This window comes from Cnephaeus nilssonii, assembly GCF_951640355.1.
Source record: "Cnephaeus nilssonii genome assembly, chromosome: 5".
NCBI classification, from domain to species: Eukaryota; Metazoa; Chordata; class Mammalia; order Chiroptera; family Vespertilionidae; genus Cnephaeus; species Cnephaeus nilssonii.
In genome coordinates, this window is record NC_137076.1 from 78,989,042 (window position 1) to 79,015,292 (window position 26,251).

General features: G+C 39.2%; 1 protein-coding gene across 1 annotated transcript in view; it reads left to right on the forward strand.

The window, feature by feature from the left end:
* Positions 1-26,251, forward strand: part of KDM3B (lysine demethylase 3B) — a 62,763-nt gene that overhangs the window by 10,987 nt on the left and 25,525 nt on the right. The window contains exons 2-7 of the mRNA XM_079770837.1: positions 6,721-6,888; positions 10,768-10,881; positions 12,198-12,303; positions 18,745-18,869; positions 20,250-20,324; positions 23,027-23,626. Coding sequence (XP_079626963.1) covers positions 6,721-6,888; positions 10,768-10,881; positions 12,198-12,303; positions 18,745-18,869; positions 20,250-20,324; positions 23,027-23,626 — 1,188 coding nt within the window. The remainder of the gene's footprint in view (positions 1-6,720; positions 6,889-10,767; positions 10,882-12,197; positions 12,304-18,744; positions 18,870-20,249; positions 20,325-23,026; positions 23,627-26,251) is intronic.

Below are 26,251 nucleotides of genomic sequence, written 5' to 3' on the forward strand. Positions count from 1 at the left end.
CCCTAGCCGGTTTGGCTCAGTGGATAGAGTGCTGGTCTGTGGACTCAAGGGACCTGGATTTGATTCCAGTCAAGGGCACATGCCTTGGTTGCAGGCTCCATCCCCAGTAGGGGGCATGCATGAGGCAGCCAATCAATGAATCTCTATCATCATTGCTGTTTCAAACTCCCTCTCCCTTCCTCTCTGAAATCAATAAAAATATATTTTAAATAAATAAATAAATAAATAAATAAATAAAAGGCCTGGCTCAAATGGCAGTAACCCAGGACAGGCAGGAAGTTCAGCTAGGGCTTTTCCCTGAAGTGCAGTTTGTGCGAGGCCCTTGCACAGAAATAACTGCTAGACTGTTTGTTGGGTTTTTTTTGTTTGTTTATTTTTAATTTGAGCCCAGTTAGCCACCAGGAGCCCATCTTAGTAGATGTCTTTTATTTCTCCCCTCCATTCAAGCTCTCCTATGCCAATCCTCTTCCTGTCCCCCAACCACCCCTTTCCCTTCCTAATAATCTGTAACTTGCTCTTTTTTTAAAAAATTTAAATTTTTAATATATTTTTAGGCATTTATTTATTTATTTAATATATTTTATTGATTTCAGAGAGGGAGAGGAAGAGAGAGAATCACACTGACAACTGCCTCCTGCATGCCGCCTACTGGGGACTGGGCCCGAAACCCGGGCATGTGCCCTTGCCTGGAACTGAACCCAGGACTCTATCCACTGAGGAAGAGAGTACTAAGTAAGCTGTAAATGGCTCTGATTGGCATGTTAAGAACAATTAAAAGGAGGCAAGGAGGCAGCTGTCACTAAAATGAATGTAAATCACATATAGGCCATGAAAGGAATTTTGAGATGAAAGCAAGTTTTACCACTAGCTCTCCTTAACTAATGAAATATTTTACATCTCATCCTTGGGTTCTAGCTGTAGCATGAAGTGCTATATACTACTTATACTCTTAATAGAAAAAATTTAAAACTTAAAAAACATTTTTTAAATTGATTTTTAGAGAGAGAGGAAGGGAGTGGGGAAGAGAGACAGAGTTGTGAGAAACATTGATGAGCTACCTCCTGCACTCCTTCTGGGGATCGAGCTGACAACCCAGGCATGTGCTCTGACCAAGAATCTAACTAGCAACCTTTCAGTGCATGGGATGACCCCCAACCAACTGAGCCGGGGCTTAAGACTTTTTAAAAAATCAACTCAAACTGTATTAGTCCTGTTCTGTTCAGATTATCAACTTTCCTTGACCATCTCTGACTCAATCCAATCACTACCATTGATTTTTGTTAGTTTATATCCCTTCTTCCTGTCCTGGGACCTGGTCACAGCCATTTTACTAGTTTGTATTCTATGTACTTTGATCTGATATGATTCCTTACCTTACATGTTTTAACTCTTTCCATTAATCTAGTTGGAGGTGAGGCACAGTTCTAGGGCCAGAAGTAAGCCTCACTGTTGGGAAAACATGTTTACATATGTCCACATTCCATATTACTCTCAAAACAAAGTCATTATTAGCCGGGAACTGTTGTTTGATCCCAGAGCAAACAGTACTGTGATTGTTGTCAAGTTAAACACTTTGTTCCATATCCTTTGCCCAGGCAGGTTAAGAGATAATTGCCCTTAAATTAGGTGAAATCTGGCTTTCAGATATTTCTGCTTTTCCCTCATGTTTTCAGTTATGTGATGATAGGATTCCTGAATATTATTTATTTATTTAAATATTTTTAATTGATTCAGAGAGGAAGGGAGATGGAGAAATAGAAACATCAACGATGAGAGAGAATCACTGATTGGTTGCCTCCTGCACACCCCCCACATTGGGAATTGAGTCTGCAACCCAGGTATGTGCCCTGACCGGGAATTGAACTGTGACCTCCTGGCTCATACGTCGACCCTCAGCCACTGAGCCATGCCAGCTGGGCATGAATATTATTTTTTTAAATGTTTAAGTTGTTATGTACAAAGAATAAGAATTGTGACAGTTTTATTAGTACAACGACTTCTTTTAGTGTTGTTCTTATATCTGTGTGTTGGTATGACTTAGAATTTTGTGACTCATGTTGACTTTTAAAGTGGTTGGCAGGTTAGAACTATAGCACGGCACCTAGCTATTGGTTACCATGGAGCCTCAGCCTCTGGTTTTCTAAGCGATGGCCAGTAGAGCACTATCACTCAGGGTCAGATTCAGCATGGGCATTGAACACTCCATGCTCCTTTTCATGGCTTGCCTCCTGCCATTGCCTTCTGACATCAGTTATGTCCAATGCAAAATCCAAGTCATTTTTAAAATTTCCCTTTTCCTTATATCCAGCCAGTCTTCCATCATCAATCTTTATTTATGATAAGAGTCATGGAGCCCTAACCAGTTTGGCTTAGTAGATAGTCAGCCTGTGAACTGAAGGGTCCTGGGTTCAATTCCGGTTAAGGGCACATGCCTGGATTGTGGGCTCAATCAATGATTCTTTCTCATCATTGATGTTTCTATCTACCTCTCCCTTCTTCTCTGGAATCAATAAAAATATATATATATTTTAGAAAGAGTCATGGATTCTCATGGGCACAAGTCACTTCCCTCCTATCCTCACTGCTCCCACTCTAGGTCATGCTGGTTAAGAACACTCCTGGGGGGGGGGGGGGGCGGGGGGACGGGACTTGGGCAGGTAGAAGAGGGTAAAAGGAGGATAAATGGTGATGGAAGGAGACCAAACTATGGGTAACGAGCACACAATACAATACACAGGTGATGTATTATAGAATTGTACATTTGAAACCTATTTAATTAACTAATGTAACCCCAATACATTCAATAAAAATATTTTTAAAATATATTTTATTGATTTTTTACAGAGAGGAAGGGAGAGGGATAGAGAGTTAAAAACATCGATGAGAGAGAAACATCGATCAGCTGCCTCCTGCACACCCCCTACTGGGTATGTGCCTGCAACCAAGGTGCATGCCCTTGACCGGAATCGAACCTGGGACCCTTGAGTCCGCAGGCTGACGCTCTATCCACTGAGCCAAACCAGTCAGGGCAAAAAATATTTTTTATAAAAAAAAAAAAAAAAAAAACCACTCCTTATTCCCCCTCCCCTCTAATCCATCTACACCTACTGCTAGCTAGCTGAGTTTTCCTGTAACCAAATGCTCTGTTCATATCTTTACCTTAATTTGACCTCTTTTAATGGCACTTGCCATAAACACACTTAAACACATACACATCTCCTTTTGGCAGCTGAATGAAGCCCAATTTTTTTTTATCCCAGTACTCAAGATCTTTCCCATTGACTCTCAGTCTTTTTAGCCTCAGCTCCCTCTCCTTCCCCACAGTGTGCTGTAGCTCCTGGCCTCCTAGAACTTGCTGGGACTTTTTTGGCTTCTGCACACCAGAAGTGATCTCTCCTGCCTCTGAACATCCCCACACTGTGTTGTATTTTATTTTATTTCTGTTTATCTTATGGCATATTGTCCCAAGTTATGCTTTGCCATTAACCAGACTGCTTTTGAATCCACTTATTTAATTTTCACAACCAGTATATCAGGTAAGACAGGTGTGCCTTATCACAAGGGAGGAAACCAAGACTTGAGGAGGGAAGAGTGACCTGCCCAAGTTTTGCAATTAATATAGGGTGGAGGCAAGGCTCAAATCCAAGCCTCCTGGAACATAAGCCCCAAGCTTTGTTCACTATGCTAACTACCTTTCTTGGTGCCTGAGTCTGCACTTAAATACAACTCTTCTAGTTGCCTGCAAGCTACTTAAATTGTTTTATTCCCTTAGAACATATATATGTATATGTTATATTAAATATAGTGCAGTTCAGTGTTGTTTGTAAAAATCATGCTTCCCCTTTCTGAGCCTTGTTTCCCCATCATTGTTTTTATTTTTTATATTTTTGTTAATCCTCACATGTGGATATTTTTCCATTGCTTTAGAGAGAGTGAAAGGGCAGAAGGGGGAGGACACACCGATGTGAGAGAGACACATCAACTGGTTGCCTTCCACAGGACCAGGGGCGGGAGTGAACCTGCAACCCAGGTATGTGCCCTTGACCAGGAATCCAACCCCCGACCCTTCAGTGTGCCAGCAGATGCTCTAACCATTGAGCAATGCCACTCAGGGCTTTTTAAAAAAATATATTGTATTGATTTTTTACAGAGAGGAAGGGAGAGGGATAGAGAGTTAGAAACATCGATGAGAGAGAAACATCGATTAGCTGCCTCCTGCACACCCCCTACTGGGGATGTGCCCACAACCAAGGTACATGCCCTTGACCGTAATCGAACCTGGGACCCTTCAGTCTCTAGGCCGACGCTCTATCCAGTGAGCCAAACCGGCTAGGGCTCAGGGCTTATTTTTTTAAGTAGAAGTGATGCTTATGTGGTATATTACAAGTTATAAAACTAGAGCTTTACATAATTAATTTAATTTCTGGGATAACTTTTCAGCAATGCACTTCATTTGCCTGTGAGAAAAATTAAACCTTGCTTGACTACTGAGCAATGAATGGTTCCATACTTTTAAAATATAAGTATCCTGAATTTGCATATAGTTGTAACTAATTTTTTTCTTTTATTTTGTAACTAATTTTTATGTTGACTGGATGACAACATATATATCAACAAATGCTGTTTTGAACTCAGTAACAATTGTAATGGATTTGAATTTTATTAATTACATAATCATGTTTAAAAAATAATACTATATACATGTACAAACATCTAGTGTTCAGCCTGCAGGAAATGCTTTGTGCCCTTAATACCTACAGATCTTCCTGGTAATTCCATTGTTCCCAGTTGGGAGTCACTGCTGTGGGGATTCTGATATTGTCCTACATCACTCATTGTTACCTTAGGAAAATTCATGTGAGAAATTTTTTTTTATATATTTTTATTTCAGAGAGGAAGGGAGAGGGAGAGATAGAAACGTCAATGTTGAGAATCATTGATTGGCTGCTTCCTGCACGCCCCCTACTGGGAGCAACCTAGGCATGTGCCCTTGATCAGAATCGAACCCAGGACCCTTCAGTCTTCAAGCAGATGCTCTATCCACTGAGCCAAACCAGCTAGGGCCATGTGAGAAATTTCTCAAGAGAGCCAAGTGGTTGGGAAAGGGTTGCTTCCCTGAGTAATTGCTTTATGTTTTCCTTTAAGGCAGTGAGAACTATGCAACTGACCTCTCCATTTTCAGATTGGCCTTTAAAAAGGAAGCTCAAAGCCAAATACATCATTCAATTAAGTAACTGTATAGATCCTATTGCCTGCTTAAGTTTTCCCTTTTTACACTTCGATAGTGACTTCCTGATGTAGTTTGCTTGGACCTGATTTTTTAAATTTATGTTTTATCATTTTACTAGAGGCTTGATGCACGAAATTCGTGCAAGAGTAGGCCTTCCTTCCCCTGGCACCAGCTTCCCTCTGGCATCCAGGACTCGGGCTTCCCTCACACCCCGGCTTCATCTGGTCTAATTAGCATATTATGCTTTTATTATTATAGATTGCATGTATTTCCCAAAAGTCAACTAAAATTCTTTTAAATGAAGTGGAATGTAAATAAATACTCTAGTCCTTCTTTTGTGATAAGGTATATTTTAGACACTGGGCACATGTCTATTCTAAATAACAATAACTATATGCATATGTATTGCTCTGTATGCTGTGTTTGTTGAACATATTCAGAAGTCAGAATTTTTATGGGAAAGCCAAACCTAAGCATACTATTTATTAGAAAAATGTGGTTTCATTTAAAAAACACACACACACAATAACATGTAGTGTCTACCTAAGTATATCTCAGAAAGTGGAGTGTCTCCTCTGGGAGGAAGCAAAGCGTCATTGTGATGACAGCATGCCTCTGCTGGCAGACATGAGATCACATGGTATTTTAAAAATCCAGAACTAGGAGGGCAACCCCCCCTCCCTGTGTTTATCCTTTTGAATTTTGTATCATGTGCATAAGTCAAGTGTTCAAAAAATTAATTAAGAAGTTCATGGTCGGGGGGATGAGGACAAATATGTGACACCTTAATCAATAAAGAAATTAAAAAAAAAAAAGAAGTTTATGGTCACTTTAATAGAAGTGTAAAATATTTTTTCCTATCTATTAGATTATGAGCTTCTTGAGACAGAAAATATGCTTGCTTTCTCTTTGTATTCCTAAACCTAGCACAGCGGTTATACATAGTAAGCCCTCCAGCTAGTGTGCATAGATATGAATTGGAAACTGAGTTACAAATTTCATTAGGATCACAGCTAAAATTTACTAACTGTGGATAACTCATGCCTCCTTCATTCTATTCCTGCTTTCAGAGTGAGGCTGAGATTACTAGCTACCTGGCTCTGAAGTAAGATTGGTTTTTATTGAAATCAATTAAAATAAAAACAAGTTTGCCCTGACCGGTTTGGCTCAATGGATAGAGCATCGGCCTGCGGACTCAAGGGTCCCAGGTTCGGTTCCGGTCAAGGGCATGTACCTTGGTTGCAGGCACATCCCCAGTAGGGAGTATGCAGGAGGCAGCTGATGGATGTTTCTCTCTCATCGATGTTTCTAACTCTATCCCTCTCTCTTCATCTCTGTAAAAAATCAATAAAGTATATATTTTTTAAAATTAAAAAAAATAAAAACAAGTTAGTAGAATGTTTCCTAGTCAGTGTTCAAAATTGGGTTTATGTTTGTTTATATGTAATGGTGTGGGATTTTTCCAAACTGCTTTTTATCTCTTTTTGCAGATCTTTGTAGAATTTGATGGCTGTAACTGGAAGCAGCACTCCTGGGTTAAAGTTCATGCTGAAGAAGTTATTGTTCTTCTGCTGGAAGGCTCTCTAGTATGGGCACCCCGGAAGGATCCTGTCCTTGTCCAGGGCACTCGAGTCTCAATTGCACACTGGCCAGCCCTGGTGAGTTACTTTATTGGCTAGGAATATATTTGGACTTTATTCTTATACTATGAACTATGGTTGAACTCTTTCGAATTCCCCAAACACCAAGCTTTGTTCTTAACACACTTTTATTCTGAAGTTAGCAAAGCAAAAATTGGGAGAGATCTTTTCTCCTATGTTCTCTGAAAATTTATATATTACATAATATTTTATATTTTTGTTTCTCAATTTTTCATCTCTTGTTTTTCTCCTAGGAAGGCTATGAAACAATGTTTGTAATCCTTAAAGTATACTCTTTCCATAGAAACTTTTTCCCCCAGCTTTGTTGAGATGTAATTGACAGTTAACATTGTATAAGTGTACAACATGATTTGATATACAAATATATTCTGAAAAGATTACCACAATGTTAGTTTAAATGTACATTGACTCACATTGTTACTTTTGTGTGTGTGGTAAGAATTTTAAGATTTATTCTCTTTGAAACTCTAAAGTATACAATACAGTATTGTTAGTTATAGTTACCATGCTTACATTAGATTCTCAGAACTGACTCATCCTATAACTGAAGTTTGTATCCTTTGATCACCTTTACCCATTTCTTCCACTCCCGCCAGTCCTGGCAACACCAGTCTACTTTCTGTATCTATGAGTTCAGTTTTTTTTTAAGATTTTGCGTGAGATCATATAGTACAGGCAGTCCTTGGGTTACATAGGAGATCCGTTCCTACGGCGCGATGGTAACTTGATATTTGCTGTAAGTCAGAACCCACCTACATAAGCACCTGCGTCACTCACATGGAGCACATACACAGAGGTAATGAAGTGAAATGGTAAAATATTTTTAAAAGAAAGATAATAATTCCTGACCTTTACTTGTGGTAAATAAATAATAAAAAACATAAAGCACATAGGTACATACGTCGAAATGACGGAACCTTTTTTTTTATAAATACTGTAAATGGGAGATGGCGACGTAACCACAAAACGACGCAAGTCAAGTCCAACATAACCCAAGGACTGCCTGTATTTGTCTTTCTCTCTCTCTGGTTTATTTCTTTTAGCATAATGCCCTTGGGTTTCATCTGTGTTGTTGCAAATGGCAGGATTTTCTACTATTTTATGTCTAATATTACTTTGTATACACACAAACACCACATTTTACTTATCCATTCATCCATCACTGGACACTTATGTTGTTTCCATGTCTTGGCTATTGTAAATAATGCTGAAGTGAACATTGGGGTGCAGAAATCTATTTGAGATAGTGATCTACTTTCCTTCCGATATATACCCAGAAGAGGGGTTGCTGGATCATATGGTAATTCTATTTAAAATTTTTAAAATATATATATTGGTAGTTTCTTTTTTTTAATAAATAAATGTTTTTATTGATTTTTAGAGAGAGAGGAAGGGAGAGGGATAGAGAGATAGAAACATCAATGAGGAAGAACATAATCTATTTACTGCCTTCTACACATCCCCTCCTGGGGATCTAGCTGGCAACCCCGGGCATATGCCCTGACTGGTATTCAAACCAGTGACCTCTTTGTTCCTGAGTTGACACTCCACCACTGGACAACACTGGCCGGGCTTTTTTTTAATATATATGTATTTTTATTGATTTCATAGAAGGGAAGGGGAAGAGAGAGATAGAATCATCAATGATGAAAGAGGATCATTGATTGGCTGCCTCCTGCAATGCCTCCTCCTGGGAATCGAGCAGGCAACTCTTACACCTGTCCTGACCAGAATCAAACTGTGATCTTCTGGTTCATGGGTTGATACTCAACCACTAAATACAGCTGGGCTATTTAAAAACATTTGAGGAACCTCCATACTGCTTTCCTTAGTAGCTATACCTGTTTACATTCTTACCAACAGTACACAAGGGTTCCTTTTTCTCTACATCAAGCATGTCAAACTCAAAGGCTAACACGGGCCAAATAAACAAGGTTTAAGTTTATGTGGGCCGCAAAAAAACAAAAGCTTCAATTTTCATAGAAATGTAGGTTTATTTTGATAGAGACATGCTGAATACAAAGGGCTGAAATAAATGAGTAATTGTTAACATAAAATAATAGAACATTTTAATAAAAATTAATATTTTTTCTTGAACATTAACTTACCAGACATTGAATAACTGCACATATTAATAAGCATAACGCAAATAAACCTATTTTTCTTGTTCTCAGAAAGCTAAATATTTCCTGTTGCACACACCAAACAAGTCAGTCCAAGACTAATGACGTGGCCATCGGCTGCTAAAATATTCGCTGCTAGTATTAGTGGAGAGAAATGGTGTGCCTGCGAGTAAGGTGTGTGAGGGAAATGAATGTAACACGATTATAGTAATCTGTCATTACCGAATGTTGTAGTTAGTTATTAATAATTATGTGTAACAGGATATTGTAAAAATTAGGTTATGAAATTGGAATTAAAACATTTCATACATACCGTTATATTGGCTGGGCTGCAAAAATATTCGTTGTGGGCTGAAAGTTTGACATGCTTGCTCTACTTCCTTGCCAGCATTTATCTTTTGTCTTGATGATAGCCATTCTGACTGGCTGGAGGTGATATCTCATTGTGGTTTTGATTTGCATTTCTCTAGTGATTAGTAACATTGAGTTCCTTTTTATGTATCTGTTGGCCATTTGTATCTCTTCTTTGGGAAAATATCTGGGTGATTTTCTCATTTTTAATCAGATTTTTTTTTTTGCTATTGAGTTGTGTATGAGTTTCTCTTTTATGTTTTAGATACTAACCCCTTATTACATACATGATTACAAATATTTTCTCCTATTTTGTATGTTGCCTTTTCATTTTGTTGGTCATTTGTGCTATGCAGAAGCTTTTTTAGTTTGATGTAGTCACACTTGTTTATTTTCACTTTTGTTGCTTGTGCTTAAAGTTTTTTTTTTTAATTATTAAGTTTTGATTTCTTAAGTCAGACAAAATAGTGCTATAAAATTTAATTCTGAGAGTATCCGTTTGTATCTATCCTTGTTGGCAAAGTATTGACATAAAAGGTTACATTTTTAAAAAAATCTAAAAACATAAATCAATTCTGTGGTTAACCAAATTAAATAAATAATATTCCAAACAAATATTTTTTTTAACTATTGATAATATATCATCACTTGCTATACTCTTTTTTCATTTGTTTTTAAGGCCATTTTCCAATTGAACTTTTATTTTTTAAATATATTTTTATTGATTTCATAGAGGAAGGGAGCGGGAGAGAGAGATAGAAATCTAAATGATGAGAGAGAATCATCGATCGGCTGCCTCCTGCACATCCCTACTGGGGATCGAGCCTGCAAGCCCGGGCATGTGTCCTTGGCTGGAATCGAACCTGGGACCCTTCAGTCCACAGGCCAACTCTCTATCCACGGAGCCAAACCAGCTAGGGCCAATTGAACTTTTAGGAGAAGCTCAAACAGATATGGGTTCCTTGGTGACTTTGATATGAATTTGCTCATGTATATTTATACCAGTGATTATTTTAGAAATCTCACAAAGATTTTAGGAGTTCTAGAAATGATAATGGTGTAACTCTTTATTCTGGGAATTCAATGTTAAACTAGCCTTCTTGAAGCCAGGCTTTAAGATTAGTCAGATCCCTGGAGAAAATGAGGAATTTCTCATTCTTCTTTTCCTTTTTAGCTGTAAAGAATATCAAGCTGACTTTCTGCTCTAGTTTGCTTTCTATGATTATTTGAGGGCCAGATGCTGGGTTAGGAATGTTTCCAAGGCCTTATGCTCTAGCTTATCTCTATTTACTGGTGTGAAAGATTTGTTAATAATGGATATTTTCTCTAAAGTTAGAGATTTGGTTCAATTATTATTTTCTTTTCTAAGTTCTAATAAATTTCTTGTCATTGTACTTCACAGACTTTCACTCCCTTAGTAGATAAAATCGGTTTGGGTTCTGTGGTTCCAGTTGAATACCTTCTGGATCGAGAGCTTCGTTTCCTGTCGGATACTAATGGGTTGCATCTGTTCCAGGTACTTAACACTTGCTATAGTCCTAAGCTTATTTCTCTCGTTAATTTCTTTGTTGGTTATAAATATGGTATTTCCATTTTTTCTTTTAGCATTGAAATAAAATACTTCCTCTCGATAATTCCCTGTGCCTTTTAGTGTTTTTCTGCTCCCTTAAAAAGTACATTTGGTAACTTGAAGCTTCTTTCTTCTACACAACTCCACTCCACCCTTAAATCACTTAACACTTAAGACCACAATTCTGCTGGCTTTCTCAGAAGAGGCAGCTTCCCAGAAGTGGTCTACACTTGTGTCGGTGGCATGGAAGCTGGGAGTTGGTGCTGATTCTGAGCAGCATTAAATATTGAAGAGCTTAGGTATATCTTTAGTTACAAAGAGAAGGGATAAGTTAGTAGTTTAAACAAACTAGCATCTGAGTTAGAGTTTCAGAATTTATGGATGCTAGTATTTATTTCTCATTAGTAAGGTGTACTGTCTGAAGATTATAAATTAAGAGGCCTTCTAATGACCAGCATCAACTGATGAACTAAAATAGATCCAGAGACATAGAAGCATTGAACAGACTGTCGAGCCTCAGAGGGAAGGCAGGAGAGGATGGGAGTTGGGGCGGGGCGGGGGGCGGGGGGGAGATCAACCAAAGGACTTGTATGCATGCATATAAGCATAACCAAAGGACACAGACAGAAGGGGGGCAGGGACATGTGCTGGGGTGGGAGCAGTGGGGGCGGGGGCAGGGGATAGAGACATATGTAATACTTTCAACAATAACGAATTTACATTAAAAAATAAAATAAAAATTAGGAGGTTTAGAAGAGTTTTGCTGTCTTATTGAGGCAGCTAAGAGAAGTCTTTTCTAAACTATATTCTGTGATATATTAATAATGATTTCTTTGTTGATATGTTTTTTTCTCTCTCATTAAGGCTTCACTCTCTTATCGACCTTGCTTTTTCCATCTCTTAATACTAGTGCTTATATGAGTAGGCACTTGGTAAATGTTGGATAAATATCAAAATAAGCAAAAAGATTTATATGCAATAAAATGTTTTATGATCAAATAAGTATGAGAAATACTGACATACAGATTCTTTTCCTATATGCCTTCTTAGAGCCTTTAATATACTGTTATATGTAGAAAGATATATTTCCAAACCTAATTGATCTTAGCATCCTTATTTTTTATAGAGATTTCATGAGACTAGGGTTCTATAGAACATTCTTTGACAAGTCATACCCTCATGGGTATGATTTTTCTCATCTGGTTAGATATTATTGCTATTCATTTTAATATTCAATTGTTTTCTTCTCTTATCTTTACCAGATGGGAACAGAGAGCCAAAACCAGATTCTTTTGGAACATGCTGCACTGAGAGAAACAGTTAATGCTTTGATCAGTGACCAAAAGCTACAAGAGATATTTAGCCGAGGTAAGAATAGGTAGTTTTCTGTTCCTGAATTCTGAATCAAGTGTATGGTCACTGGCCAGGGCTATAATACATAGTCTTGTTGTTATGTGAGTTTTGTTTTGTTGTTTCTTCATTTCCTTTGTGTGTGTGTGTTTTTAATATGTTTTTATTAGTTTCAGAGAGAGAGAGTGAAACTTCATTGATGAGAGAGAATCATCAATCAACCATGTTCTGCACATCCCCTGCAGGGGATGAAGTCCACAACCCCACCATGTGTCTGACCAAATCTAACTGTGACCTCCTGGTTCATGGGTCAACCATTGAGCCACACTGGCCGGGCTGTTTCTCCATTTCTTAAATATTATTATTAAGGACTAGTCTTGTAGTAGACACAATGTTAAGGTACTGAGGATATAACCGTGACCTAGAGAATATCTCTACTCTTCTTGAGCTTACTGTCTGTAAGAATCTCAAGGACTAAAAACTATTGATACCAACAAATAACAACTTAGAGTGCAAGATATATTCATAAAGGAAGATGTCCACAGACTCATTTCCATTTGTTATAGGTAGCAGGAATGGCACGATGTGTCAGATCAGCAAGGTCAGACCAAACCTGGGTTTAGCAACCTCGGTAGTTGGGTTCTGGCTAGGAAAGAATTCAGAGTAAAGACCAAAACTGTAGAGAACACTTATTTTGTAAATCACAGAAGTAAAAAAGTAATTCCAGAAGAAATGGTTTCAGGAAATAAGTTCTAGAGATAAAGGAAGGGCCCTTGGAGCCTGGGAGTGAAGTAGCTAATGGTAACAGCCTTGGGCAGGGATGGGGTGGGAGAAGGGAAAGGCAAGGGTGTGCCCCTGGGAGGGAGTCCAAAGGGCTTTTAGGGTAGAGATTTTACGGGAGATCTCAGGAAAAGATCTTAATAGAATATTAAGCAGTTTTCCAGGCACTGCTTGGAAACCCGGTCCTTTTAGGGTTCTGGTCTACACTGATTGATTGGCCAACACCAGGGCAAGGGGTCCTTATTCAATGCAGCGGGTCCTGGCATTAGCAGTGGCTAGTTTTGTTGCTTATCTGGACCTGGAGCTAAAATATAACTGAGGCATAGATGTTATCTCTAGGGAGGAAAGATAAGGGAGTCACCACGTGACCAGCGGTATGCATGGGGAGGAAAAGTCACCCTGGTGGTGAGCTCCCACCCTATAGTTGATTGTCTGTTGCTAGACACCTTTGGCTTTACTCCCTCATGACCTTCTATACCTGCCCATCATCCTTGCCCTGCTCTTGTAACTACCTGCAACACATTAATAGCATGTTATTTTTAAAAATCAGGGCATGTGCTGGGGTTGTGGGCTCGATCCCAGTGTGGGGCACACGGGTTGGGGGTGGAGAGGATGTGGCCAGTGATTCTCTCTTAACATTGATGTTTCTATCTCTCTTCTTTTCTCCCTTCCCCTCTGAAATCCTATATAATAAAACCCTAATATGCAAATCGACTGAACAGTAGAACAACTGGTCGCTATGACACGCACTGACCACCAGGGAGCAGACTCAGAAGCTGCCCCCTGGTGGTCAGTGTTGTTCCCACAGGGGGAGTACTGCTCAGCCAGAAGCGGGGCTCTAGGCTGACGAGGGAGCCTCCCCCGCCTCCACAGCAGTGCTAAGAATGTCCCAACTGCTGGCTTAGACCTACGCCGCATTCGGACATCCCCTGAGGGCTCCTGGACTGTGAGAGGGTGTAGTCTGGGCTGAGGGCCCTCCCCCTCCCAGGGCAACGAATCTGGTGCACCGGGCCTCTAGTTAATAATCCTATCTAATAAAAGTAATATGCAAATTGACTGTCACTCCAACACACAAAACGGCCATCCCCATATGGTCAAAGATGGCTGCCCCCATGTAGACACAAGATGGCCAGCAGGGGAGGGCAGTTGTGGGTGATCAGGCCAGCGGGGGCGGGGGGCAGTTGGGAGGGACCAGACATGCAAGGGAGGGCAGTTGGGGGGACCAGGTCGTCAGGGGAGGGCTGTTAGGGGTGACCAGGCCGGCAGGGGAGGGCAGTTAGGGACAATTGGGCCAGCAGGGGAGCAGTTAGGCGTCGATCAGTCTGGCAGGCAGAAGCAGGGAAATCAGGCAGGCAGGCAGGTGAGTGGTTGGGAGCCAGCAGTCCTGGATTGTGAGAGGGATGTCTGACTGCCCCTATAGGTCCGATCCCACCAGGATTGGGCCTAAATGGGCAGTAGGACATCCCTTGAGGGGTCCCAGATTTGAGATGGTGCAGGCTGAGCTGAGGGAAACACCCCTCCCTGTGCATGAATTTCATGTACCGGGCCTCTAGTGTTTAATAATCAAGGAGAGGTATGGGGAAGAAAGAATGTATGGAAAAATTGATAGCAGAGAAGAAAATCAAGTAATAGAATAAGAGATGTAGGTGTAAAAAAAAAGAAGAAGAAGAAGAAAGAAAGAGATGTAGGTGTATATAGAAAAATACAGTATGTATAGAAAAATTAAGGAAGCTTAATTATAGCTCAAAGATCATTTAAAATAAGTAGTGATTTAACTATATAGTCTCAAATGTATAAGATATGCAAGAGAGAGAAACTGTCCTCTTTTTTTAATTGATTTTTTACAGAGAGGAAGAGAGAGGGATAGAGAGTTAGAAACATCGATGAGAGAGAAACATCGATCAGCTGCCTCTTGCACACCCCCTACTGGGGATGTGCCCGCAACCAAGGTACATGCCCTTGACAGGAATCGAACCTGGGACCTTTCAGTCCGCAGGCCGACGCTCTATCCACAGAGCCAAACCGGTTTCGCCAAAACCGTCCTTTTTTGAGGGCCAGCAGGGTAACATTACCAGCTGATAAAGTAATATGTTTGAAACTCTGTGTTCCTAGGAAGACAGGTGCTATATTTGTGTTTTTTTTATTTTGTTTCTTTTTCTTTTTAAAATTTAATTTAATCTTTATTGTTCAGATTATTACAGTTGTTCCTCTTTTTTCCCCCCATAGCTCCCCTCCACCTGGTTCCCATCCTACCCTCTTCCCTTACCTCCCCACCACTGTCCTCATCCATAGGTGTACGATTTTTGTCCACTCTCTTCCCGCACCCCCCGCACCCCTTTACTCCTGAGAGTTGTCAGTCCACTCCCTTTCTATGCCCCTGATTCTATTATATTCATCAGTTTATTGTGTTCATCAGATTTTTTATTTACTTGATTTTTAGATTCACTTGTTGATAGATATGTATTTGTTGTTCATAATTTTTATCTTTACCTTTTTCTTCTTCCTCTTCTCAGAGAATACCTTTCAGCATTTCATATAATACTGGTTTAGTATTGATGAACTCCTTTAGCTTTTTCTTATCTGTGAAGCTCTTTAGCTGACCTTCAATTCTGAATGTCAGCTTGGCTGGGTAGAGTACCCTTGGTTGTAGGTTCTTGCTATTCATCACTTTAACTATTTCTTGCCACTCCCCTCTGGCCTGCATAGTTTCTGTTGAGAAATCAGCTGACAATCTTATGGGTGCTCCCTTGTAGGTAACTAACTGTTTTTCTCTTGCTGCTTTTAATATTCTTTCTTTGTCTTTTGCTCTTGGCATTTTAATTATGATGTGTCTTGGTGTGGTCCTCTTTGGATTCCTTTTGTTTGGGGTTCTGTGCGCTTCCTGGACTTGTAAGTCTATTTCTTTCACCAGGTAGGGGAAGTTTTCAGTCATTATTTCTTCAAATAGGTTTTCAGTATCTTGCTCTCTCTCTTCTTCTGGCACCCCCATAATTCTCATGTTGGTACGCTTGAAGTTGTCCCAGAGGCTTTTTACACTATCTTAAAATTTTTGGATTATTTTTTCTTTTAGCTTTTCCAGTTGAGTGATTTTTGCTTCTTTGTATTTCAAATCTCTGACTTGATTCTTGTGTTCCTCTAATTTGCTGTTGGGTGTCTGTATAATATTTTTTATTTCAGTCAGTGTATGTTTAATTTCTAGTTGGTCCTTTTCCATATCCTCGAGGGTCTCTCTCATATCCTCGAGAGTCTCGCTAAATTTATCAGCCTTTTCTAGGAAATTCTTGAAAAATCTTATAACTGTGGTTTTGAACTCTATCTCCAGTCGTTTGTTTTCCTCCATTTCTTTGGTTTTTGATCTGTTTCTTTGTCTCCGCATTTTCGCTGCTTCCCTGAGTTGGTAGGGTAGCTTTGTGTGTTAGTTGTCCTATATGGGCCAGTGGCTCGGCCTCCCCAGTTACCTGAGGTGGACACTCTTGGTGCACCCCTTTGTGGACTGTGTGTACAGCCTTGTTGTAGTTAAGTCTTGATTGTTGTTGGTATCAGTGGGAGGAGTTGACCTCCAGGCCAATTGGCTGTGAGGATCAGCTGTGTCTACGCCAGGAGACAGCCATATTTGACTAGACTTGCAAAATTGTAAAAGCCTCTGTGCTCAGCTTGGATGGGGCGGAGTTTCAGGGTGGAGCCTACAGCCTTGGCTTCCTGTCAGCCCCGCCCTATGAGGTTCCTGGGTATCAGTGTCCCTCGGTACTCACTGTAAGCACCTCTGAGAGAAAGGTGTCCTGGAGTTTCGCCCACTGCCAAACATTCTAGTCTCTCCCCCAGTGAATCTGGATTCCCAGATTCTCGCCCGGAACTGGGGTTCAGCGCAGTCCAGAGCTTTTGTCTCCTTCCCGCTAGGGCAATTCAGCGCACAGTCAACAGTCCGTCCTCTGCGCACATTCATGTGCGCGCCTCCGGAGCTCTGCCTTTCGCTGCTCCTCTGTGTTTCCGCCCACAGCCCAGATTCCCCCAGTATGAGCCTGGGTCCCCAGGGTCTCACCCGGAACTGGGGTTCAGTGCAGTCGGAGCTGGGGTTCAGCGCAGTCTGGAGCTTTTATCTCCTTCCCGCTAGAGAACGCCAGCCAGGCACTCAGCCGCCCCGTCCTCTCCGGCTCCGTCCTCTCCGCACGCACGTGCCCGTGTCTCCGTACCTCAGGCTTTTATAGCTCCTCTGATTTTCCTTGTGGTTTTCTCTTTCCTTCTAGTTGTAGGCTTTCCTGTCAGCCAGCTTTCCTGTGGTTCTGGATGATGTCCGTTTTGTCTTTTAGTTGTATTTTTGAAATTGTTGTGCGAGGCTGCAGTTTAGGTGTTTAACTATGCCACATCTTGGTTTCTCCCCAGGTGCTATATTTGTTCAGACTATTATTAGTATAGAGGTTGGTAACCTCATAAATTGAACTCTCTACCTACTGTTATTGAAAGCCAGATAGCAGAGTGTAAATGGTTATATATCATTCATATGGTCACTTAACAAAATAGTACATTCAACTTATTGGCCTCCAACTTTTTTTTTTAAGTGTCAGATCTGAATATATTTTCTTTTCTTTTTTTTTAAAATATATTTCAGCCCTAACCGGTTTGGCTCAGTGGATAGAGCGTCGGCCTGCGGACTGAAGGATCCCAGGTTCGATTCCGGTCAAGGGCATGTACCTGGGTTGCGGGCACATCCCCAGTAGGAGGTGTGCAGGAGGCAGCTGATCGATGTTTCTCTATCATCAATGTTTCTAACTATCTCTCTCCCTTCTTCTCTATAAAAAAATCAATAAAATATATTTTAACAAAATTATATATATATATATATATATATATATATATATATATATATATATATATATATATATATATTTCATTGATTTTTTTACAGAGAGGAAGGGAGAGGGATAGAGAGTTAAAAACATCGATGAGAGAGAAACATCGATCAGCTGTCTCCTGCACACCCCCCACTGGGGATGTGCCCTCAACCAAGGTACATGCCCTTGACCGGAATTGAGCCTGGGACCCTTCAGTCCGCAGGCCGACGCTCTATCCACTGAGCCAAACCGATCTGAATACATTTTCATACTACCTGTAGTTTTTTATTATAAGTTTCCTTTCTCTTCCTTATATTTTAGAATGGTGAGATTGAGATAAGGTGAAATCAGAGGCCTGGGAGATTCTAAGAAATTTTCTAAATAAACTAAATTTACAAAGGTCACTGGGAAAACTGTGTTTTATTTTTGTTTGTTTGTTTTTGTTAATCCTCACCCAAGGATATTTTTCCATTGATTTTTAGGGAGAGTGGAAGAGAGAGGGAAAAGACAGAGAGAAACATTGATGTGAGAGAAACACATCAATTAGTTGCCTCCTACATGCACCAACCAGGGGAGGAGCCTGCAAACCAAGTATGTCCCCTTGACCAGAATTGAACCTGGGACCCTTTATTCTGCAGGCCGGTGCTCTATCCAGTGAGCCAAACAGGCTAGGGCTATGTTTTATTTTTAAATTGATGAGTATGGTAAATCTGAGATTGCTCATTCAACTCCATACAAGAAGACTAACAATGACATATATCTACACCAAATAGTTTTCCTTCTGCTTTTAGAAACAATTATGAAATATAGCATAGCCAAAATATTTTATACTGACTCATCTCTCCATTAGGTCCCTACAGTGTTCAAGGTCACAGGGTCAAAGTATATCAACCCGAGGGGGAAGAAAGTTGGCTCTATGGTATTGTAAACCATCAAGATTCCATTACTCGTCTTATGGATGTGTCTATAACTGAGGTAAGGCTTTGTGTTATGTGTTATTTCATCTTACAGGTGAAGCAAAAGATAGCATCCTGAGGAAGAAGACTTGGGTTCCATATGTGGCTCTATTGCTTAATGTCTGTATGACCTTGAGAAGAAAAGCTGTTCAACTTTCTTAAACGTTGTTCTCATATGTAAATTAGAATTAATTAGGCACCCCTTCCCTCCACTGATCTCATAGCACTGTTGGGAAGTGAGATAATGAATTTGAAAATGCTTTGAAATCTGTAAAATAATATACAAATGTGAAATGCTATTATAATTTTATCAGAAAGGTTAGTAGTAGTTAAAAATCTAATTAGCATTTGGTTTTATAATACTTAAGCCACTCTCCCTTAGATATTGGAAAATTGTTTCTAATGAAGTAAACAGAAAAGCATGGCATCTAGAACAACCTGGAGAATTGTGTCAGAAAAACACTAGATGAGTGTTTTGAAGCAAACAGATTTGTATTTACATACCTTTGAATTGGTTTTAGACTTGGTCTTGGCAGTCACGTGTAATATAAGCATAATTATTTTATATTTTTGAGTTTTTAAATTATTAAATTAATTTTCATTTTAGAATTTTAAGCAATATACATATATAAAGTAGATATTAAAAGCCATCCCCTCCCCTAGGCAAATATCACTACCCACAATAGTAACCACCATTAACTGTTTGGTATATATTATATATTCTTTTATAATTTACTTTTGTTTACTTAATTGTAAATTAACATCTTTCTGTGCAAATATATAGAAATCTGCCTTGTTCTTTTAAAATAGATACATATTATTCAACTGGATGGATGTTATCATGACTAACTTAATCTAAAATTGATGGACATTTAAATCATTGCCAGTATTTTCAATAATACATATAATGCCACATGAATATCCTTGAACATATATATCAATGTACACTGTTTACATTATTTATTGGGATAAATTCTCAGCTGTGGAATTGCTAGGTCAAAGTATATGCACATTAAATCTGACAATGTCAAATTGGCCCTTTCCAAAAGCTTTTATTCTTTAATAGTAGAATAGTGCTTTGAATGATTTTTGGTTCTGAAGGTTTTTGGTTTCTGTAATGTACAGCATATGAAGGTTTTAGAGATGCAGAATTTGAAATTAACATCTCAAAAAGAGACCCAAATGCTTAAAGCTTACCATAGTCCAGACTTTGTTTCAGATGCTATCTAGCAGTAAGATAGTAAAGATCCCTGCTCTGGTAGAGTTTTTGTTCTACTATGGGAGTAGAAATGCAAAGATTATATAGATTAGAAAAATACATAATTGTGTCCTTGGTGGACAATGTATTAAATCTTTTTCCCTCTTTCTCATATTATCTGTTATCCTGCTCCTACTATAGAGTGGTGAGATCAAGTCTGTAGATCCCAGACTGATTCATGTGATGCTGACGGATAATTCAACGCCTCAGAACGAGGTACAGTAATGGACTGAGTCTCTGAGTAGACTCATAACCTTGCATTATGTTATTATGTAGATTTTTTATATGTGTATTGTCTATGAAAACCCTTTGGACTTCAGCTCTGGCCACTGTACATTTCTTGTTTTTTTTACGGTCTTGCCTAGTTAAGGAAGAATAGTTTCAAGAAAAGACCTAGTCTGAGCAAACTCTTTTAATCATGGCTATGTTGCCTAACCGTTTTGAACTCCATAGTCTAACTATTTCTTCTTATATTCTTCCAGAACAGGTATATTTGAAAGATACAGTGGACAGTTAAAGCTATAATAAGCAGCAGTACTATTCATGACCTACCCAATAATAAGAAATGGAAGAGAAGTTACATCCTCTTTTTCTTTCCATTAGGTGGTATTGAGCTCCAAAAGAGTCTGATTTTCCTTATCCCAAGAAGGCCAAATAAAACGGGTGTCTAGTTCAGTGCTCAGCACACAGTGGATTACTCTATAATTACTATGAACTAGACCAACTCTTGGTTCATTCAAAATTATCATAGTCCAAAAAACATACATTATAAATCAGTGCCTGAACCAATCAAGGAATTCTGTATGATTTTCCTTCAGTAGAACATTGACTAGGATGGCCAGCTGTCCACATATTCCTCATCATCTCTTAGCACCTCTGTAATATTGCTGTCTTGGCCACTCATGCTAAGTATAGTTCTTCCTCATCTTCTTTATTCAGTCATTTTTTACTTCATAAAACAAGATGAGGGTAGGAAAAGAAAAATCAGGGTTAAATTTAATAGCTCTTTACTACATATAATATTGCCACAAATAGGATAAGTCTCTTGACTTTGTTTACATGGCTGAAAACACCTATTTTATGGTGTATTGGACCCCTTTTTTATTCCCTTCCTTATTTCATTTATCGATTATTATGTGCCAGGTACTGTTCAATTGGCTAGATATGTAGCTGGAGAGTACTGGTTTCATGTGAGTAGCTCACTGTACGTAGGACATACATAAAAATTGTTGCTCAGGGATGTTGCTGTGAGCCAGGCTCTGCAAGTTGGCTAGATGAATCAGAGGTAAGATTGATCTGTGGTTTTCAGCAATAGATGTTGATTCTTTTCTTTTCAGCTTTGCCATGATGTGACTATCTTCTTAGCTAGCAAAGAATAATTATTATTGACAGTTCTGCCACGTTTTACAGTAATCGTCCTTAGAGATCCATCTCATTTCTTGAGTGAGTGAGCAAGAAAGGAGAAATGTCACTGATCATACTTCTGTAGTTTACAACAATGAAAACTGGGTGGTAATAGAGGTTGAAGAAGGGCTAAACAAGTCTTAAAAGGACCAAATGAAAACGATTTCTAGAAAACAGAAACAGTTCTTAAATGAAAGATTTAGAAACTTAGATTAATATTACCAGAAGTATGGGGGAAACAGAAAGAAATATTGGGCTTTGGTTAAAAATTTGGTTAAGAAATTAAAGGAGACAAGATGGAAATGAAGGCAGGGAAGGGAGGGAGGGAAGGAAGGAAGGAAGGAAGATGGAGTGAGGGAAGGAGGAAGAAAAATAAAGAACTAGAAAAAAAAATAAAGAACTAGAACTGACCAAAGAAATATAAAATTTAAAAAAATTTGTTATAATACCTATAATAATGATTACAACAAAAATACAGATCTGCACAAAGAATCTATAAATATTCAATGGCAATAAGTAGGTTTATTGTTAGGTAATACTAATAGCTAAGTAACTGTGTGTTACTAGCTTATTGCCACCCTACCAAATGTTATTGCTGAATTAAACTATCTGAAAGTTATCTGAATAAAGCTAAAATGAATACCTGCTTCTTGGTGGGATACCAATCTAAGAATGTTTCATATACAAGTCTTTGCTGCACAAAGATTGCTTGAAAGAATGTTAGCTGTGTCCCAAGCCCCCTTCCCTTTGTCCTTCTCAGAGAAGAAGATAGGAATTGCCCCTTCTAACCTGTATCTTTTAAGGTTATCCGGCCTCTCAAGTAAAGCACAAGTAAGAGTTCTTGAGCTAGGCTGAAATTACTGAAAGAGCTAAGAGATTTGACTGTTTGGTCTGTGGTAGCGTGCCTTTTTTCCTTTCCTCTGTCTAATGCTTTGAAATAAGATCTGGAGATTGCATCTTTTTAAAGTCTGTAAGAGTAATCCAAACCTGCCTCTGTTGGTCTTACTTTTCCTTTGGTCACAGACTCACAAATGTCGCTTTTCCTATTGTTGTCACCAGTTTTTAGTGGCTTCTGGAGGAGGAGATTTTATATTTCAATATTTGAAATGCCAGTTTCTGTCAAACAAGGAATTAAATATGGAATAAAGCCGATTTTTTTCATCAAGGGGTAAATGAGCTCCCAGGCTAGCTTTGGCAGTCTATTTTGTAAAAGAAATTCCACAGATTTTTAAAACCTTCCTTCATTTGAGGAAGTACTGCATTTTATTTAAGAGAAGGCTTGCCAAGTGAGTTAATCTCTAACGACCATTCTCTTGTATATGTGTGTGTACATTGAGTCACAGGAAGAGTGGAGCTTTTTGACACCGGGAATGTCTTAGAGCTGGCATTGGAACTTAGCAGTCTGTGCCTGCTTTGACTTTCTTTTTCTAGAGATGGGAAAGAGCTAATGATTTATGGTTTTCACAAGATGGAAAGTCCCTTGTAATAAATTTTCTTTGAATTTTGTTTTGTAGGGGGGTACGTTAAAAGCAGTAAAGTCTTCCAAAGGAAAGAAGAAGAGAGAGAGCATAGAGGGGAAAGATGGCCGGAGGAGAAAAAGTGCTTCGGACTCTGGGTGTGACTCTGCATCAAAGAAATTAAAAGGAGACAGGGGTGAAGTAGACAGTAATGGGAGCGATGGAGGTGAGGCGAGCCGAGGGCCCTGGAAAGGAGGGAATGCCAGTGGAGAGCCAGGGCTGGATCAAAGAACCAAGCCACCACCGACTACATTTGTCCCCCAGATTAACCGCAACATTCGCTTTGCCACTTACACCAAAGAAAACGGCAGGACTCTGGTGGTGCAGGATGAACCTGTAGGTGGGGACACAACTGCATCTTTTACTCCATATCCTACAGCCACAGGGCAGACACCTTTGGCCCCAGAGGCGTGTGGAGCTGAAAGCAAAGAGGCAGGAAAAACACTGGAACAAGTTGGTCAGGGCCTGGTGGCTTCAGCAGCTGTGGTCACTACCGCCAGCTCTACCCCAACCACGGTGAGGATCTCAGACACTGGCCTTGCAGCAGGGACTGGGCCGGAAAAACAGAAAGGCAGCTGGTCGCAGGCCCCAGGAGAGGTGAGTTGTTTCAGGGGCAGATTTGTAAGATTTGGTTTCATTCTTTCACTCTTTCTTGGTAACACATTAAAAGGCATTTCAAATGCTAGTTGGAAGAAGTATATCTAAGATGTGCTTAAATTAAACACTGTGGGTGGACCTTTATTGCTCATTGGACAAATGTGTATATTTTAATAATTTTATTAGCTCTTAAAAGTCACCTGAACAACTAGGCTAATCAAAATTGATTGTGCAACCCAATTTAATGATATATTAAGATAGATTTTTTGCCCTAACCGGTTTGGCTCAGTGGATAGAGCATCGGCCTGCAGACTGAAAGGTCCCAGGTTCGATTCCGGTCAAGGGCATGTACCTTGGTTGCGGGCACATCCCCAGTAGGAGGTGTGCAAGAGGCAGCTGATCGATGTTTCTCTCTCATTGGTGTTTCTAACTCTCTATCCCACTCCCTTCCTCTCTGTAAAAAAATCAATAAAATAAAAAATAAAAAGATAGATTTTTTAATTCAATTATCTTTTTAGTTCACATAGTGGTTGAGCTGCCACCAGGCCTGTGAGAGGCAAGGTTAACGAATTACAGTGTTGGTAATAGTGGCACTATAATTAAGGCTATGTGAAAGCCACTATTACCAACCCATGTTTTCAGTTTATCATTTTCTATATTTTCCCTTGAAGTTGGGCTTCTTTCCCATGATTATATATGGCCATAAAATTTTCTTTTCCTAACTTAATCTTTTACTTTATTTTTATTATTTATTGATTTGAGAGAGAGAGAGAACACTGATTTGTTGTTCCCTTTACTTATGTGTTCATTGGTTGATTCTTGCATGTGCGCTGACTGGGGATCACACCCATAAACTTGGCATATCAGGATGATGCTCTAACCAACTGAGCTACATGGCCAGGGCCTGGCTTAATCTTTTAAAGCCTAACCTGGAAAATTTGATGGAATTAATCATAGTGTCCAGTTTACTTTTTTCTTTTAACTCCTCACCCAAGGATATTTTTTCATTGATTCTAGAGAGAAGGAGAGGGAGAAAGGAAGAAACATCCATGTGAGAGAGAAACATTGATTGGTTGCCTCCCTTACGTGCCATCCCCAAACAGGGACCACGCCTGGAACCCGGGTATATGCCCTGACAGAATCAAACACGAAACTCTGGTGCACAGGATGACACTCCAGCCAACTGAGCCACCACACTGGCCAGGGCTACGATTTTCTTACAAAATGGGACTTTTGTTAAATATAAATTAACATTAACTTGGCTCCCAAATCAAATTTGAAGTATATTAAAATCAGTTCTTACAATCTTCGGACTCTTATTTTGGTCACCAAAGTATGATTTATGATGTTAGTCATAGTTTTTTCAAGCTGGAGTATGAAATACTAAGATACTAAATAATTTTTTAAAAGTATGTATAGGAAACTACTGTGTGCCAAGTACCATATATTATAAACAAAGAATTGAAATCCCTATTTGAAGGAGCTCACATCCTAAAATGGAATCATTTTAGGTATAACAATGCCATATAAAACGTAGCATACACATTTCATCTGATTTCTTCCTCTCCCTAGAAAATGCAATTTGTTAATCTCTAGTGTGCAGGGATGAGGAAGGAGGTGAAATGTCCAGGCAGACTGTAAATGCAAATTTTACACTGTTCATGGTTTGTCCTCTGTTAAATTGACCAGTATTCCCAAGAGAACTAGGTGAGGATCTCTATGTGGATTTCTAGATTGTATATCATCATATTGCTCAAATTAATTAAAATGAATTCCATGTCAAAGGCAGTGTGGACAAAAATGGGGAATTAAAAAATAGATCAAATTTTACATGCTACAAGAAGAGCTGTTATTCTTAGAAGAGTAGCAAAGCTTACTAGATGAAATGTGGATTCTAAACAGGTTGGAGAAATTTCTGTGACTACATCAGTAATTTTGCTAAGTTGTCAGCCTAGGTATTCTCCTTGGGCTAGGATTTTAAAATACAGAAAGGGATGTTTCCATTATGATGTTGAATCTAAAATAGGGACACAACCCTATCCAAAAAATGTCTTGCCCTTAAAATTGAGTTGAAATCAGCTTGTCATCACTTTAGTATAAGAAAAGGATTTGGAATTTAATCACTTTAAGGAAAATAAGACCATCCAAATTGTTCTTCATTCATGTGTGTATTTATTTTTAAAGGGTAACTTTAGTAGTGAAACCTGAGTTACCCATGCTGGTTCCTTGCAGTCATGCAGGTGTCAAGGCTCCTGGCCAAATTCTGCTAGTGAAGCAACTGCAAGCCTCAGTGCTATGTCTGTCTGTTCTTTTCTTTTTAGTTGAGGGGGTTTAAGTCAACTGTTGTTGGTTTGTAGAAAAGAAAAGAAAACAGAATTATGAACCCTAAAATGCCCTGAAACTGTCTCTATAGCAAATGTCAAAGGAAGGCAAGCCTGCCTGGTTCTCTTGCCTCTGTGCTACCCTCAAGGAAAGTCCTAATGTAGACTCCTCTTGAATATTTAAAGAATACTTTAAGTAAATTGAAACTCCCTCTTTTTTTCTTTTTTTTTTAATAGAGCCCTTTTCTATCTGGAACATTTAAAAAATTGTGATAAAGTAACATATAACAAAACTTACCATTTT